The 16,843-nt window shown below is 44.4% G+C and overlaps 2 protein-coding genes across 2 annotated transcripts in view; both read right to left on the bottom strand.

Moving 5' to 3' along the window:
* The window catches only part of CP (ceruloplasmin), a 36,845-nt gene extending 23,454 nt beyond the window's left edge, over nucleotides 1-13,391 (bottom strand). Inside the window, 3 exon segments of the mRNA XM_056849831.1 lie at nucleotides 3,253-3,465; nucleotides 3,602-3,846; nucleotides 13,237-13,391. Coding sequence (XP_056705809.1) covers nucleotides 3,253-3,465; nucleotides 3,602-3,846; nucleotides 13,237-13,391 — 613 coding nt within the window.
* The window catches only part of HLTF (helicase like transcription factor), a 179,417-nt gene that overhangs the window by 91,039 nt on the left and 71,535 nt on the right, over nucleotides 1-16,843 (bottom strand). The gene's annotated exons all lie outside the window — the stretch shown is intronic.

The raw sequence follows: 16,843 nt of genomic DNA, 5'->3' as shown, positions 1-16,843 counted from the left end.
AATAAACAAATGCTTTGAACTATCAACCTCTCACTGTGTTATATTGATTCAAAATTAATATTATAGCACAGACCATTTCCCCTATTGTTCACAAACCATGCTCTTTATTTTTGTTCATGTGAATGAATGACATCCATTCATTCATATGGGAGAAAGGGAAGCTGCTCACGAGGACAGCATTTTGGCAGGAGCTAAACCTTCCCCTTGTCCTTTGCCCGGCATGAGCAGCAGGTGTTGTGTTGTTCCACATGTGTCAGACTGCAGCCCTTTTACTTTATCCTACAAAACTGGATTGAAACTTAAATCAAACGTCCGATTAAAAATAGTATGTTTAATCTTCTTCCCAGAAGACAGAAAGGATAGCAACAGAAGTACTTCACAGGCGAGGAAGTTCCACAGCCTCATTGCTACCATGAAAAACATTCTGTCATGCAAGGCTACTTGATGATGCTTTGAAGACAGTGGTGCACAAAGCAGAGCCTTCCCAGATGACTTAAGTATATGGATAGACTCATGATGGAACAAATGATCCATAGGTATCCTAGTTCCAAACCATTTAGCAATTTAAAAGTAAAAAATCACCCAGAAACAAACTTGAAGCCAATTAAACTGAATTAAGACTGGTATGATATAGTGGTGTTGAAAGAGAGTGTTGCAGATACCGTGGACCATCAAAAAACAAATAAGTGGATTGTTGAGCAAATCAAGCCTGAACTGACTCTAGAAGCTAAAATGACAAAATTGAAGCTATCATACTGTGAGAAGACATGAGAAGACAAGAGTCACTGGAAAAGACAATAATGCTAGGAAAAGTTGAAAGCATCAGCAGAAGAAGACCCAACATGAGATGGATTGACTCTATAAAGGAAGCCACGGCCTTCAGTTTGCAAGATCTGAGCAATGACAGGACATTTTGGAGGACATTGATTCATAGAGTCACCATGAGTCAGAAGCAACTTGATAGCAGTTAACACACACAACTTTATAGTCAGAGCACATCTCCACTTGGTAACAATCGTTTGCATTTTGAGCCAAATGAAGTTTCTGAGAACTTTTCAAAGACAGCCCTAATAAAATGCATTAAAATAGTACAGGCTGGATGTAGGGTTGCCAGGTCCCTCTTCGCCACCAGCAGGAGGTTTTTGGGGCGGAGCCTGAGGAAGGCAGGGTTTGGGGAGGGGAGAGACCTCAATGCCATAGAGTCCAATTGCCAAAGCAGCCATTTTCTCCAGGTGAACTGATCTCTATCGGCTGGAGATCAGTTGTAATAGCAGGAGATCTCCAGCTAGTACCTAGAGGTTGGCAACCCTAGATGGATGTCACCAAACACATGCAGCTGGGGGTGGATTAGATTTCTCCAGGAAAGGTCACATATCCACGATGGTTTAAAACATTACTCCTGGTAACACCTGCCACCTGGATATCTGTAGAAGAGCTGGATCCAGAAGTCCAAACAAACTGCAAATCTGAGTCATCCGGAGTGCAACCATGTGTGACTTCCAGTTAATCAAATGATTGATATATACCGAATAGTACTAGAATGAGTAATAGGCAATGTTTTATCCATTATTTTCCAACCATTCGTCATGTAACTCCTGGGTTTTCAAACGGTATAATACACTTTTATTATGTAATAGGTAGATAATCTGATTGATTTTTATATTTTTACAATTACATATTTAGATATATTTTATTTTACTTGATTAATCATGCTTGTTATATGGTATTGTATTTGACTAAGTTTATTTTTCTATTGAATCTGCTATATTGTTTTTGTATATCAAACGGTTTTTACCCTTCCCTTCTTTTCCCTTCTGTATCCCCTTAATTATAAAAATAAACCTTAAAAAAAAAAAAAAGGAGTGCAACCATGTGCAAAAGCTGAACTCCCAATGAATCCATAGCACATAGTACCTCTATATTGTCTGGATTAAGTTTCAGTTTGTTTGTCCTCATCCATTCCACGTGGCCAGACATTGCTTTAGTAGATCCACTCCCTCTTAAGAGACAATGACAATGACAGGAAGAACTAGGTGCCATCTTCATACTGACGATACCACACCCCAAGCCTCACGATATACTCTCCTAGTAGTTTTAAGCTTGTGTTAAAAAGCACAGGAGACTAGCTAGAACTTTGTGGAAACCCCACAAGCCAAAGGCTGGGGAAAGAACAGCAGTCTCCTAGCAGCATTTTCTGAACACTATCCTTCATAAAGGACGGTATCTTCTGATCCTATCCCAGCTATGCAGGCCAGGATACCATGGCCATTGGTATCAAAAACCACTTACAGGCCCAGGAAAATTCCCTCCCCCATTCCTCTCCTGGAAGAGGCCATCAGCAAGTGTGTCCATTATTGTTTCAGTAGTAAAATCAGATTGGAAACTAGATCCAGGTAACTGGTTTCTTCTAAGAAAACATGGAGTTAAAAAGTCATCATCATATGCCCAGTAACTGAATGATAGAGATTGACCTAATGATATAAAAAGAAGTATCATCAAGGGACAGTTTTCATTCTCCCCAGAAGTGATTGCATCATGGTTTCCTTAAGTGCCATGGGAATCATTCCTATGTTCAGCAAAAATAGTTATCCATATGACTAGTTTCCTCTCAGCCACTCCCATGACACGGTAGGGACAAGAGTTGAGTATGGTAGTTATCAATACCAGTCTCAAGAATCTTGGCTACATCCTCAGATTGTACAAACCATTGTATCTACAATGGTATCTAAGCTGGAGCAGATGCAAGTGATTGCCTTTGCAAAATAATTAGTATAGTGATCACAATAGGTAGTAACATTCAGGTAAAATCTCTCAGCAGTCTTTAAAAAAAAAACCTCTGCTTAATGTTTTTATATATAATGGTGTAATCTGCCTTGGCCCTAACCAGGATAACCCAGGATGGCCCTGTCTCGTCAGAACTCAGAAACTAACCAGGGTCAACCCTGGTTAGTACTTGGATGGGAGACCACCAAGGAAGTCCAGGGTTCTTGAAAACCCTACAGGATCGCCATAAGTCAGCCGCAACTTGACAGCACTTTACACCACACACAATCCACCTTGACCTCAACAAGGACAGAAGACTATAAATGAAGAAGGGATGTCAATAAATAAACATACGTTTCCAAAGACTCAACATTAAGTGCAAGATAAAACTTGCGCAAGACAACTTGTGAACAGACTTTCTTGGTCTCTTATTTTCTGGGACCAATATGGTTCCCACATCCAGATGCCATCTTTTGTCACTCCTTTTACCTTTCCTGCAAACGATGAGGGGTCCAACGAGCCCAGAAGCAACATCCTTAGGTGCGTCTATATGCGAGTGATAAACCCTGGTCAAACAATTATTATCGCCTTCTGCTGGGCCATGATCTTCAGTTGCATCCCATGTATATTCATACTGCTCTCCAGGTTGCACACTGTCATCTTTTTTGTCCAAACCTGCGGTATTGTCAGGGTAAAAAGCACCTGGGAAATATAATAACCAATGTCATATGCAGAGTCTGTTGAATCAAGAGAGAACATCTTGCTAAGATTTTCCTTTCCTCCCTGGAATCATCACAAAAGGAAGACTTGTTAGAATACAAAGTGATGTAACTCCTACCTTCATTCCGTTTGTTGTATTTAATACCATGTGGGTGGAGAGAGAAGGATCTTGTAGCAAAATTTTTCAAGTGGACTGTGATGGAGTCTCCAACTTCTGCTTTGAGAATGGGGCCTAGGAAGCCCAGCCAAAAGGGTTTTTCAATAGTTGTGTTATATGAGCTATCTGTGAACTGCGTGTATACAGCTTTCTTATATATCCTTCCTATCCGGCCCGGGCCTGATTCGAGAAAGACATTCGCTTGCCTGAAAGGATAATACAAAACTGATTATGTCAGAATGTGTTCCTCTTGAAAAGTATGATACTTAACTTTTAACTTGATTCGTGCAATGTTTAGGCTTCACACAGGAAAATCCTCAGACTCATTATTTAGAGACCAAAAGGGAGAAATATAAATAGAAAGGAAAAGCAATTTTCTGTTGTTTAGCTGCCCCAACCTGGATGGCCCAGGCTAGCCTGTTCTTGTCAGATCTCAAAAGCTAAACAGGGTTGGCCCTGGTTGGTATTGGGATAAGAGACCAACAAGAAATACCAGGGTTCTTATGCAGAGGAAGGCAATGGCTAGCCATCTCTGAAAGGTCTCTTGGCTTGAAAGCCCTACTGGGTTGCCGTAAGTCGGCTGCAACTTGACGGCACTTTATACACACATTATTCAGCTAGCTGCAGCACACAATCAGAAGTTGTGTCTTAAATAAACAAGCAACTTTTTATTATAAAAACCTTGACTGTTTTGCTGCATGCCTATGTTTTGAAGGGGGAAAAATGTGTGCGATTTCTCTTGAGTCACAAACATGATTATACTGAGATGAGCATAACATGTAAGCAATCTGGATCCAGGTGCAGAAATCAGCATACAGATTTCATACATGAGCATCTGTCACAATAACTTGGCAAAATGTCAATCCAACAAGGATCTATGAGGAATTTTCTCCGGTCTGATACCCATTTTATTTCCCTCTCTATCCTATCCTTTGCACCCTGTACTATGTCTCAACTTAAGGTTGACAGCTGGCCAGGGGTGGGGAAACTTCCTTTAATAAAGGCTTAATGTGTGGAAATGGGTGGTCGGAGCTTTTCAGGGTATGGAGCTAAATAACATCATCTGATAATTGCTGCAGATCAAACTTATAGGAAAGAGACAGCTAGAGTGACCAGTTTAAAATCTGGCAACTCTACCCATGTGCAAAGAACCCCATGAATTGGGGGGGGGTGTTGTTTAGTGAGCTTCCCGGTTTCTGACTGGCCCAAGAGAAATTCATCGTTTGAAGGAGCCTTGAACTGTGGGCTAGCAAAGACCTTTGTCACTCTTTTGCCACTCCCTCTTCCAGAATCCAGGTATAAATTTGATCTGTCTCCTAGAGGGAAATGTGAGAAGTCTGGTAAGTATTTAGATAGCAAGAAACTGTACTATCTTGAGAATGTTTAGTCTGGGGAAGAGGAGGTTGGGGGATGGACATGATTGCTCTCTTTAAGTATTTGAAGGGCTGTCACATAGAGGAGGGCAGGGAGGTGTTCCCCGTTGGCAGCACAGGATAGGACTCACAATAATGGGTTTAAATTGTGGGCAGAAAGGTACTGGCTAGATATTAGGGAAACATTTTTTACAGTAAGAGTTGTTTGACAGTGGAATCAGCTACCCAGGGAGGTGGTGAGCTCCCCCTCACTGGCAGTCTTTAAACTGAGGCTGGACAAGCACTTGTCAGGGATGCTCTAGGCTGATCCTGCATTAAGCAGGGGGTTGGGCTAGATGGCCTGCATGGACCTTCCAACTCTATGATTGTATTATCTGGCAACCTTACCCCCCATCCCCCACCAATGGCCAGGGGGACCTGACAACCCTAGTGTCCAGCAAGCTCTACCTTGATCCACCAGCACACACCACCAGGCAGTGCCTATTACCTACTCAGTTCAACCTCATGACCTTGCCAGTAGGGCTGTCAGTTCGGTTCGTCCCGAACCGAAAAACAGCCGAATTTTCCCTGATTTGGCGGTTTCTAGTTCGGATGGAACCAAATTCAAAAAAGGCGGGAAAACAACGAACCGAATTCGGCGAGTTCGGGGTGGTCGCCGAATAAATTTGGCAAATTTGGGGGCTCCGAATCAGCAGCATAACCGTCAGTTAGTAAGCAACTAGCAGCATTCTCCCGCTGCCAATGGTGGCCAAGCCGGGTCTTCTTCTAGCCAATCAGTCGTGGTTGAGTGCGTGAGCCCAACTGCTGCGCAGCCCGGGGAGAGAAAGAGAGAGTGTCTGTTTGTGTGTGAGAGAGATCCCCGTGGAGGGGTGTGTGCACATTCGTGCCTTTCCGCGGCTCGGGGGGGGGCATGTTTGGAGGTAGAGTTCCCAAAATTTCAGCGTAGCTTGAGAGGAATCCTTCTTGCAAGAACCCCCAAGTTTTATAAAGATTGGGTTGGGGGGTCCTGAGATATGGGGCCCAGAAGGGGTCCCCCCCAAAATCGCCAATTGGAATAAAGGCATTAAAAACACATTCGCACCTTTCTGCGGTTCCAGGGGGGCATTTTTGGAGGTAGAGGCCCCAAACGTTCAGTGTAGCTTGAGGTGACCCTTCTTGCAAGAACACCCAAGTTTGGTGATGACTGGGGCAGGGGGTCCCGAGTTATGGGCCCCAGAAGCCGTCCCCCCATCCATCTGCCCATTTCAGCCTTTAAAAACACATTCGAGTTGGGCTGTACCATTACCCCAGCCCGGGGGTCTGACTAAAAGGCAATTAATCCCAAGTTATGGGGTCCCCCCCATCCACCCATTGGAATGAATGGGAGCAGGCAATCCTTAATGTGCATCTAAAGAGCAGCAAATCCAAGGCAAAACCTCCCGTGCCAGAGAGTTTGTGTGTGTGAGTCTGCTATAATCGTATTGATCCCTGCTCCTGATGGAAGAGAAGAAGATATCCACAGTAAGACCCATTTGGGGGCTTTTCTCTATAATGCTCTATAATTTTTTTCCTCTGTGTGTGTATGTGGGGGGGTTGTGTGTGTGTGTGTGTGTGTGTGTGTGTGTGGGGAAGCCAAAGGGGGGTGGGTTTACCTGTTCTGCTGGGGGGTGAGCTTGATTGCCTCTGTGTGGGACTGTGCTTTCTACTGCTTTCACCGGTTGCCAACTTCGTGTGGAGTTAACTGTGGGTCAGTGAGTCTCTCTCTGGCTGGTTCCTATTGTTTCCAATGGGCTGTGCAGCCGCTCCTGTTGTTTCGAATGGGCTAGCCTGTCATTCGTAGCCTGTCATTCGTTTTAGTACATCCCCTGTAATGTATTTCAGTGGAGTCAATGCAAGTCAAATGTCATTCCCCTCTCCCATTATCTTCAATGGGCTGGGCAGCCTCTCCCATTGCTTCCAATGGGCTGACTTGTCATTCATTTTAGTACATCCCTTTTAATGGCTTTATTCCAATGGGCAGATGGGGGGACCCCTTCCGGGCCCCATAACTCAGGGGGCCCTGACCCAATCTTCACAAAACTTGGGGATTCTTGCAAGAAGGGTCCCCTCAAGCTACGCTGAAATTTTGGGACCTCTACCTCCAAACATACCCCCCCAGAGCCGCGGAAAGGCGCAAATGTGTTTTTAATGCCTTTATTCCTGTGAGCGATTTTTGGGGGGACCCCTTCCGGGCCCCATATCTCGGGACCCCCTGAACCAATCTTTACAAAACTTGGGGGTTCTTGCAAGACGGGTCCCCTCAAGCTACGCTGAAATTTTGGGACCTCTACCTCCAAAAATGCCTCTCCGGAGCCGCAGAAAGGCGCGAATGTGTTTTTAATGGCTTTATTCAGCCGAATTTTTCCCTGAACTCGGAACTTGGCACCAAATTCCACGGATCCGAATCGGGGGAGTTCGGACTTCAGCATTCCCGGATCAAAACGGGCTGAATTTTGCCGAAGCCAAATTTTACTGAATTTTTTTTTTCAACAGCCCTACTTGCCGGGCCTCACTCCAATGGTCTGCCAAGCTTTACTCTGCGTCAACTCCACATCTTAGTTAGAGTGGCAGACGAGGATCTGGGAGACCCAGGTTCAAATCCCCACTCTGCCATAGAAGCTTGTTAAATGATCTTGGGCCAGCCACACATTCTCAGACCATCCTGCCTCATAGACAAAATAGAGAGGAGGAGAATTTCGGGGATTGTGTCGTCTTAGAGACCGTTGTTTTAAATGGCCAGTTATTAACCTGTTTTTCCGAAAACTGTATGAGCCACAAATTCAATCAGAAATGCATGCCATGGCTCTTTTGGGAGCGTACAAATAATTCATATTTAATTACAAGACTTCCTGTTGACAGAGACACTGTGTCCTGCTCTGCTAATAAAGGCTTTCATAAAAACATTGCCACATAAATAAGATTCCCAAAAGCTAACAGGTTTAAGTAGAGGCTAAGTCAAATGTCAAGCCCCTAGGGTTGCCAGGTCCCTCTTCGCAACCGGCGAGAGGTTTTTGGGGTGGAGCCTGAGGAGGGTGGGGTTTGAAGAGGGGAGGGACTTCAATGCCATAGAGTCCAATTACCAAAGTGGCCATTTTCTCCAGGTGAACTGATCTCTATCGGCTGGAGATCAGTTGTAATAGCAGGAGATCTTCTGCTATTACCTGGAGGGTGGCAACCCTACAAGCCCCACAAGCCAAACCTAGCTCCCAGTGAACTTACATCAAGAAGGAATTTGACCCAGAACCTCTGCCACTTGCCAGAGAATGAACAGAACAGCAGGCCTCTGAGGGCAGGGGAGGTCTGTTACATGTATTCTGTCAGCACCACCCAGGCTATCCTCTTCAGCCATGCTTTGTGTATTATATTTATTGCTATCCAGAAGGCACTGTAGGCCTTAAGGTCTTTGGATTCCTTTTTCTTTCTCGCCTAACAAGCTTCAGCAAACAAAACGAGGCCAACGTCTGGAGCCTCTACTGAGCAAAGAGATGGCCTGAAGCCAGGATTTAAGATGCTCACTCAGCTAAACTATTGTTTCATGTGTGATTGTGCTGTTATCCTCTGGCATCTATCTGCATTCCAGCTGAGGTATGCCTTGAGGAAGTATTAACAAATTTCCCCCTTCTCAGTGTTTTGCTCCAGCTTCCTTGTCAACATTTCTCCAACACGGATCGTTGCCTGTTCGTTGAGGCTTCTTTCTCTAATGCAACATCAGCCCTATCACAGCTCAAAGGGTTCACTCAACCCCTGCCTATCTGACTGTCTTAGTACATTTTTATCCACCCATCCTCCAAGGAGTGAAGGGTGATGAAAGAAGTTCTCCCTTCCCCATTTTATCCTCACAACAACCCTGTGAAGCAGGTTAGGCTCAGAGAAAGTAATGACTCCAGGTCACCCAGAGAAGTTCTATTTAGTGTTGCCACTTAACAGGTGGGAGCAGGGGAACTCCCACCCCCATTAAACACATGAGCACATGAAGCTGCCTTATACTGAATCAGACCCTTGGTCCATCAAAGTCAGTATTATCTACTCAGACCGGCAGCGGCTCTCCAGGATCTCAGGCAGAAGTCTTTCACATCACCTACTTGCCTAGTCCCTTTAACTGGAGATGCAGGGGATTGAACCTGGGACCTGCTGCATGCCAAGCAGATGCTCTACCACTGAGCCACAGCCCCTACCCTGAGCCACGGCCCCTCTCCTATTAACCACCCTTGCTTCAGTGAGCAGTGGGGGCGGGAATGCAGGGGCTCGAATGGCATTACAACATCATTTCCAGCCATGCAACCAGAAGTTATGTTATCATAATGTGAAATTCTGTAGGATTCACCCAAAACTCTATGATTTTACCATAGTGTTTTGAGTGACTCCTAAAGTGTCCCGTGGTGTGGTGACATCATTTCCTGTCACAGAGCCAGAAATGACACCTTGGGATGCCATTCCAGTGACTCTCTGCCCCCAAACAGACTCCTGGGGGTGCCAGCTCTTGGCAGCTCTAGTTCCACAGCAGTGTGGGGATTTGTACCACTCTAACTGCTCCATTACCCTGCCTCCTCAGGATGGTTGTATATTGCTTCTTTTGTGATGCATACAATTAAACTGGAGAATCCAGGTTACAGACAGGTGCTGCTTCCACAGGGAGGCACAAAAAGGCACCCTTCACTAGGAAACCAGCAGCCAGGGGCATCAAAGCAGGTGGGGGCAGCACCTGCTTCGCTCACTGCCACCTCTTCCTTGGCACAGTAGTGCCAAGATGATGCCAATCCCACCCACGTACACATGTCCCTTTGTGAATCAGATTGAGACCCAGTGTGGTGTAACAATTAGAGTGATGAATTAGGATGTGGGAGATCCAGGTGGTTGCAAGGATAAGCTGGAGGAGAGAACGTTGTTGTGAGCTGCTTTAGGTCCCCATTGGGGAGAAACAAAGTGTATAAATCAATTGATACAGGTTTTCCTTTGTTCCTTCTAAAAGAGAGAAGCCCTCAGGTTTCTGGGCATGGTACTCAGAATGAACACGGCTTCGTATGGAAGCTCCCCAAAACGAAGGGGCATGCTGCTCTCCATTTGGGGGAAAATTCACATGTGCAAGCAGCAAGATTTGATTTTTAAAAGACCCACTGTTGCATCGGCACTGGATGTTGGTGAAGCCCCCCCCCATTTCATTGCAGCTAAGAAAAGTGGGTGCATCTTAGTGCATGCCCTTTTACTTAAAGTGGGGGGAGAGATCCCCCCTCCCATCGTTCTTGACAGCTGGAATACAGGTCCAGCTCCTGAGAGTAGCATTATTGAGATAAATTCTCTTAGTTCCTCCTTACCCGATTTCTCCCTGAAATCCATTGATTGGTTTCTTCCCCTCTTTTTAGGAATCTGGAATCAGTTTCTAATCAATTCCATCTTGACTGAAGAGAAATTCAAAGAGAGGAGGGACAGGGAGTTTCTGCAGAATTTCAGAATCTCACTCGGTTGATGCTCAAAGGTCAGTAATGTCTTCCCATTCCCAAACCTTCCTATTCACCTGCTACAGCAACACTCCATCATGTGGAATGGGGCCAGTTCCAAGTTTTGGAGAACCCTGGGCAGAGAGTGCCCAGAGCCCCCCTATGTCCACTACTAGGCCCCCCTTCTTGCCCGACCCATCTGGGTGCCCCCACCTGCCTGGGCATCCTTCCTTTGCCTACTTGCAAGTTGTTCTCCCACCACCTGCAGTCACAATTGCCAACACTGCCTGCATGCCCTTTCCCCAGTGGTGCTGGCTGGTGGATGCAGCTAGGAATGCCACTGCCGTGGCCACCAGGAATGCTGATGCTTTGTGCACCACTCACATGCCCTTCTCCAGCATAGGGTTGCCAACCTCCGGGTGGTTAAGAAAAGCCGACACCCTCTGTGCTGCCAAGCAGTTACTGGAGACGTAAAGCCCAGAATGACTCCAAAAGGCAGTGTAACTTATATATTAAGGTAAGCAAAAGTACCATACAATATTACCACACAATATATGGTAATATTGTATGGTACTTTTGCTTACCTTAATAGATAAGTTACACTGCCTTTTGGAGTCATTCTGGGCTTTATTTCTCCAAGAACCTCCAGGTGGTGGCTGGAGATCTCCCACTATTACAACTGATCTCCAGCCGATATAGATCAGTTCACCTGGAGAAAATGGCCACTTTGGAAGGCTATATCCAATTCTTGTAAAAGTCACAATATATTACAATAGTAGTATCATATCTCTGAGCCGTTGTGCTGTTATTTTGTGGTAACTTTCAATAGCCAGCATTTGTGGTGTCTTTTTTGACCACCGGGATGTTGGCAACCCTAGCGTATATTGACGTTCTGATGTGGAACATAAATAGGGTTGCTAGGTCCCTCTTGGGAACCGGTGGGGTTTTTTGGGGGCGGAGCCTGAGGAGTGCAGGATTTGGGGAGGGGAGGGACTTCAGTGCCATGGAGTCCAATTGCCAAAGCAGCCATTTTCTCCAGGTGAACTGATCTCTATCAGTTGTAATAGCAGGAGATTACCAGCTATTACCAGCTGCTGGCGAAACGTCAGGAAAGAAAATACCAAGACCACGGTTACACAGCCCGGATAACCTACAAGAACCAATTACCAGCTATTATTTGAAGGTTGGCAACCCTAAACATAAAACAGCTACAAGGACTGAAGTTACAAAAGGGTGCACTGATTTCTCCACAAAGAGAAATGAAACAGAAGCCCCTGTTTTAAAAGAGAAAACAAGGATTTAATGGCTATACCGAAAAAAGGGAATTTTGGAAAAAGAAATCCCTTTCCCTAAAATAACGCTATCCTGGAGGTAGGAAAGAAATGCCAACAGTTAGTCCTGTGTGTTCCATCAACCTTGGTTGTCAGGCCAGGCAGCAGCATCCATGTCCTTTCCAAGCTAAGGTTTCCCTAAGCAGAAATAGGTTTTAGGTAGACAATGTTCTGCTGTGGTGGAAAGGTAAAAATGAAGATCAACCCCTTTTTAAAAACTCTGTAGGACAAATCAAGGTCAGGTCAGCAGATTTTATTTATGTGAAATATTTTAACTTGCTTCTCAATCAAACTGAACCACAGTTTGAGTGGTTTACAGCAGCAACAGGAAAAGGACACTTTAAATTTATAATAAAACATCAACAAGAATATGTTAACCATAAAATATCAGATCAGAAAGCGAAGTGGTCAAAAACCTTGAATAGAAAAATAGACCAGCAAGTCAGCAACGTTAAAGCATAATAATCATTCCCACCCACAAACAGAACCTTTTAAACCACCCTCCAAATAAAGGGAAATAAATGGAGCCAAACAAGCTTGCTGATATCTTTGGTACCACCACCAAGAAGATCCTGTCTACTCTGGTCACCGGCTGTTCTTCTGGTAGTAGAGGAACACCTTGCACGGTTACTAGCAAATGGCCAGGACTCCTGTGTCTTTGATACTGCTATACAAGACAGAATTTTGGTAGGCATAGCCAGGGCTTTTAAAAGGAAAACATGGAACTGCACAACGGTATGTAGTTATAATTCATGCACATTGCACACCATACTACAACACTCCTGTAGAGTCTGCCATGAGCAGCGGGATGAGAAATGGGTACACTTGATCGGAGTCCACGGTACTAGCGAGCCTGAACTATTCATTTTTCTTGTCATATTGTTATCAGTAACTTTTTATATCAAGAGACATAATCAAAACTTTTATTCAATTGGATTTTTTAAACTGCACAAATGTCCATTTGGAACTGCTGATTCTGTATCTGGTTGCACATTTAAAAGAGAACTCCTGGAATTCCCTCTTCTACATGAGACATCCACTCCAAATAAACTGATTACTCTTGATACTATTTAAAACTGGTTGCTCTTTCTAAAATCTCCCCCACTTTCTGTTGACTTCAGTTTTGAGAATACAAACTGTCCTCTAATAGATGAACCTCTTGTGCATTTGCTGACTCCCAAAAGCTTATGCTGAAATAAATACTTTTTGTTTGAAACACTTCTGAGCCCCTATTTTACATTGCTGCTTACAAACTAACAAAGCTACTGCATCTGGAATTGTGACTTTTACAAGAATTGGATATAGCCCTTTGCATTTGGTCATATGGGAATAAAGATTTGATTAAAAGCCCGTTGAAATCAAGAGAGAGATAAAAGAGTTTCTGCTGCAGCACAAAAGCTTATTTTCAGTACAATGAGCGAAATGCGATTATGACTTACTCGTCTTCTGAAAAGGGCTTCCCTGATATCATGTTCTTTGTCCCAGGTGCATAATCCCAAGCAGTTTCTGTAATCCCGATGTAGTATTCTCTATTTACTGCTTGGACTTTTGAGAAGTAACAAGCCAGCAAGCAATTTAGTAAGAACAACTTCATTTTCTAGTCCTTTTTAGCGTAATGGGAGTCAAAGAAGAGCACGTTCCCTTTATAAGATCAGGAGTTTCCTCCCTTGCTTGTACAAAACACTTGCACAATGTTTCAAAAATAAACACAGCCCTATTTTGATGCCAGTAAATCAGGCAGTTTACTGATCGTCCGACAAAACAAAACTGTTTTCTTTTCTTTTCTTTTCTGCTAATCTGCTTCAGATACCTGTCAGCTTTCAGATTTGACTGTGGGCGCTCGGGTAATTTACAAAATCAAAAGATTAATTATTAAAGAGTTCTTATTCAGGTGCAAATATTTGACATTTCCCAGCATGAAGGCAATACCCAGCTTGTTACCTTGGAACAGGCACAACTGAAAACTCCAACATTTCACAACATGCTCCACTTTTTCTGGCAAACATGAGGTCATCCACGAAAAAAACATTTAATATTAGCTACTAGTCACCCAAAAAGTAGGACTCACAGCCGTCTGGATCCTTTACTGGTGGAGCTGGATTTTTTTTCTTGCCTCTTGGCTGGTGATCAGAATTTTTAAGACAGGCAATCCTTTTTCTTTTACTTCATTTTCACTCAAGGAAGGTACTGCCATACTTTTTATTCTCTTTGTAACTTCATTTGCATCCCTTTTTACAACTTTACCCATTCTGCCACCAAAGCATACTGTTTTGTTTTATAACCAAAATTTTTTGCTTTGCGTATTCAGTTATTTGCCACAAATGTCTCTTAAAATATTCACATTTGGGTCTTCTTCATCAGGCTCAAGGTGCCCATTGAGATAAGCCTCTGTTCTCTGCTTTGCTCCAACTTCAGCTCAAGCAAAAACTCTTCTTAATGATTTTGTTTTCTTTTGACACAATGCAGCTATTCATGGGTGGAGGTTGTGCAACGCTAGCGGATTTTTGCTTCGGAAGATTCCTAGTCTTGTCAGCTGTCAGGGTGACCAAAGAGCTCTCCCCACCCCCCAACCCCACTTCATTCAGTCACTCGCCTACCCACTCACAGAGTGGCTCCTGTCTGGTACATCGGTCATTGGCACAGCAAACAATGAGAGGGGTCATTCTGTGGTCACACCACTTGGCTCTGTGGAGGGGACAGCAGCTCTGCTATCCCCATATCAGCTCCCCAAAAGGAGAGATCCTGCACCCCCAAGTTGCCTCAGCCAACTTGCCACAGTGGCTCTCTGCCTCTTCCCACATCTAACTGCTCTGTTTCTTTCAAAGATAAAAACATCCATTCCACTTCCCTCCTCTTTTCCAAGCTCAGGTGAATGCTTGGACACAACCATTAGCTACCAATTAAGGCCCCTCAAGGAAACATCCACTCTGACTTGGATAGCCCAGGCTAGCCTGATCTTGTCAGATCTCAGAAGCTAAGCAGGGTCAACCATGGCATGTATCTGAATGGGAGACCTCCAAGGAATGCCAGGGCCGTGACGCAGAGGCAGGCAATGGCAAACCACCTCTGAAAGTATCTCTGAAAGTAGAATCACACTGGGGGTCACTGTAAGTCAGATGTGACTTGATGGTAGAAGAATAGAAACATCCACAGCCATTAGCTCTCTGGCATTCCTTGGTGGTTTCCTATCCAGCTACTAACCGGGGCTGACTCTGCTTTGCTTCTAAGGTCTGATGAGATCAGACTATCCTGGGCCATCCAGGCGAGGGTTGATCTAATAATACCAAATGGTGATATGAAAGGAGATATGCATGTTGAGTTTACTTTTTCTAGTCAGAAAGGAGCAAATGTGATCGATTATGTGATACTATCTTCAGCACACCTGGACAATATTTTATGTTTTACAGTGACAATCAGCCGCTGATATTTCACATGCATGCTGACAAAGCCTTATTGGACCAAGGGCTAGAGGTGTGCATTTTTTTTTTTTAGTTGTTTTTTGGGTTCGGGTTTATTAGACCCAGATTTTTTGAAAAAGCCGAATACTTAATTTGTCCTTTCCCAGATTTTTTCAACAAATTCAGGTTAATAAACCCGAACCTGAAAAATACAGTGCAGCAGAGCTGAAAGCTGGGCTTGGTGCAAGCCCAGCCTTCAGTTCTGCATCCTGCCACAGTCAAACTTCACGTGGAGTTCAGCTGCAGCAGAGAAAGACTGAAGGTGGGTTTGGCTGGGAGCTTCCAGCCAGAACATAAGAACATATGAAAGACCCTGCTGGATCAGACCAAGGCCCATCAAGTCCAGCAGTCTGTTCACACAGTGGCCAACCAGGTGCCTCCAGGAAGCCACAAACAAGACGAGTGCAGCAGCACCATCCTGCCTGCACTCCACCCCAAACAATAGGCATGCTCCTCTGATACTAGAGAGAATAGGTATGCAGCATGACTAGTCTTCAGCCAGCCTCGTCTTCAGTTTGCTTTGGCGCAGCAGCAGAGCTTGAGCATTGTTTGGGGGAGACCTTGAGCTCTGCTGCTGCACTGAAGCGGACTGGAAGCAAGGCTCCCTCCCTCCCTCTCCCTTACCTACCTGCAGTTTGCTTTGGTGCGGCAACAGAGCTCTTCTCCGGCCCGCCAAAGCAAACTGTAGGTATAGAATCACAGAATCATAAAGTTGGAAGGGACCACCAGAATAATCTAGTGACTAGTCCAACCCCCTGCACAATGCAGGAAATTTCAAACTACCTCGCCCCCACACCCCCAGTGACCCATACTCCATGCCCAGAAGATGGCCAAGGTACCCTCCCTCTCATGATCTGCTTAAGGTAAGTAAGGGAGGGGGAATATAAAATGGCAGCAGGGCTGTAGAGGCTCCAATAATGCCAAATAAATTCTGCATTATTTAGGATCCACTTGGGGGGGGGCATTTATTGCCGCCATTTTTGACAGTTTAAAAAACCTCCAAAAATACTGAAAAGGTATTTTTCGTTTTTGTTTTTTAAAAATTCGGCATATTGATATGCACACCCCTAATATGGGTCAATTACACCTGATATTAAGTGTACCAAATTGTGAAGCTCAATCTGAAAAACAAGGGTATCTCCTCACAATTGTCAGAGTTTTCTGGTTTTAGCAGATCCTCACACTCCGAATATTTATTTCCTCTCATTTCTTTCTTCAGCTTTTCAGTTTATCCAAAATGGATGGATTTTTGCTCATAGGAATGCTTCAGGCAATGGATTTTCATGATGTGCTATGCAATATTTCACATGCATACTTAACAAAGCCACCATTTGCTAGAACAGGATCACTTTTAAAAATCAAATCTTTATTAATATAGCACCTAAAATGGAACCTCTTTTGGTCTGTGCACCAAATGCAGATATTGGTGTGTTGGCGAACAAATAAGAGAGGAGAGATGAATGCTGGCCACGGAGCTAGAGTTGCCAGCTCCAATTTGGAAAATTCCTGAAGATTTGCGGGGGTGGGGGTTCCTGGGGAAGGTGAAGTTGGCAAATGGAGGAAGCTTGGTAGGGATCTGATAGAGTCT

The sequence above is a fragment of the Euleptes europaea genome, chromosome 5 (genome assembly GCF_029931775.1).
Source record: "Euleptes europaea isolate rEulEur1 chromosome 5, rEulEur1.hap1, whole genome shotgun sequence".
Lineage (NCBI taxonomy): Eukaryota > Metazoa > Chordata > Lepidosauria > Squamata > Sphaerodactylidae > Euleptes > Euleptes europaea.
The sequence above is the reverse complement of the archived record's forward strand: the minus strand, read 5'-3'. Positions and strand labels throughout refer to the sequence as shown.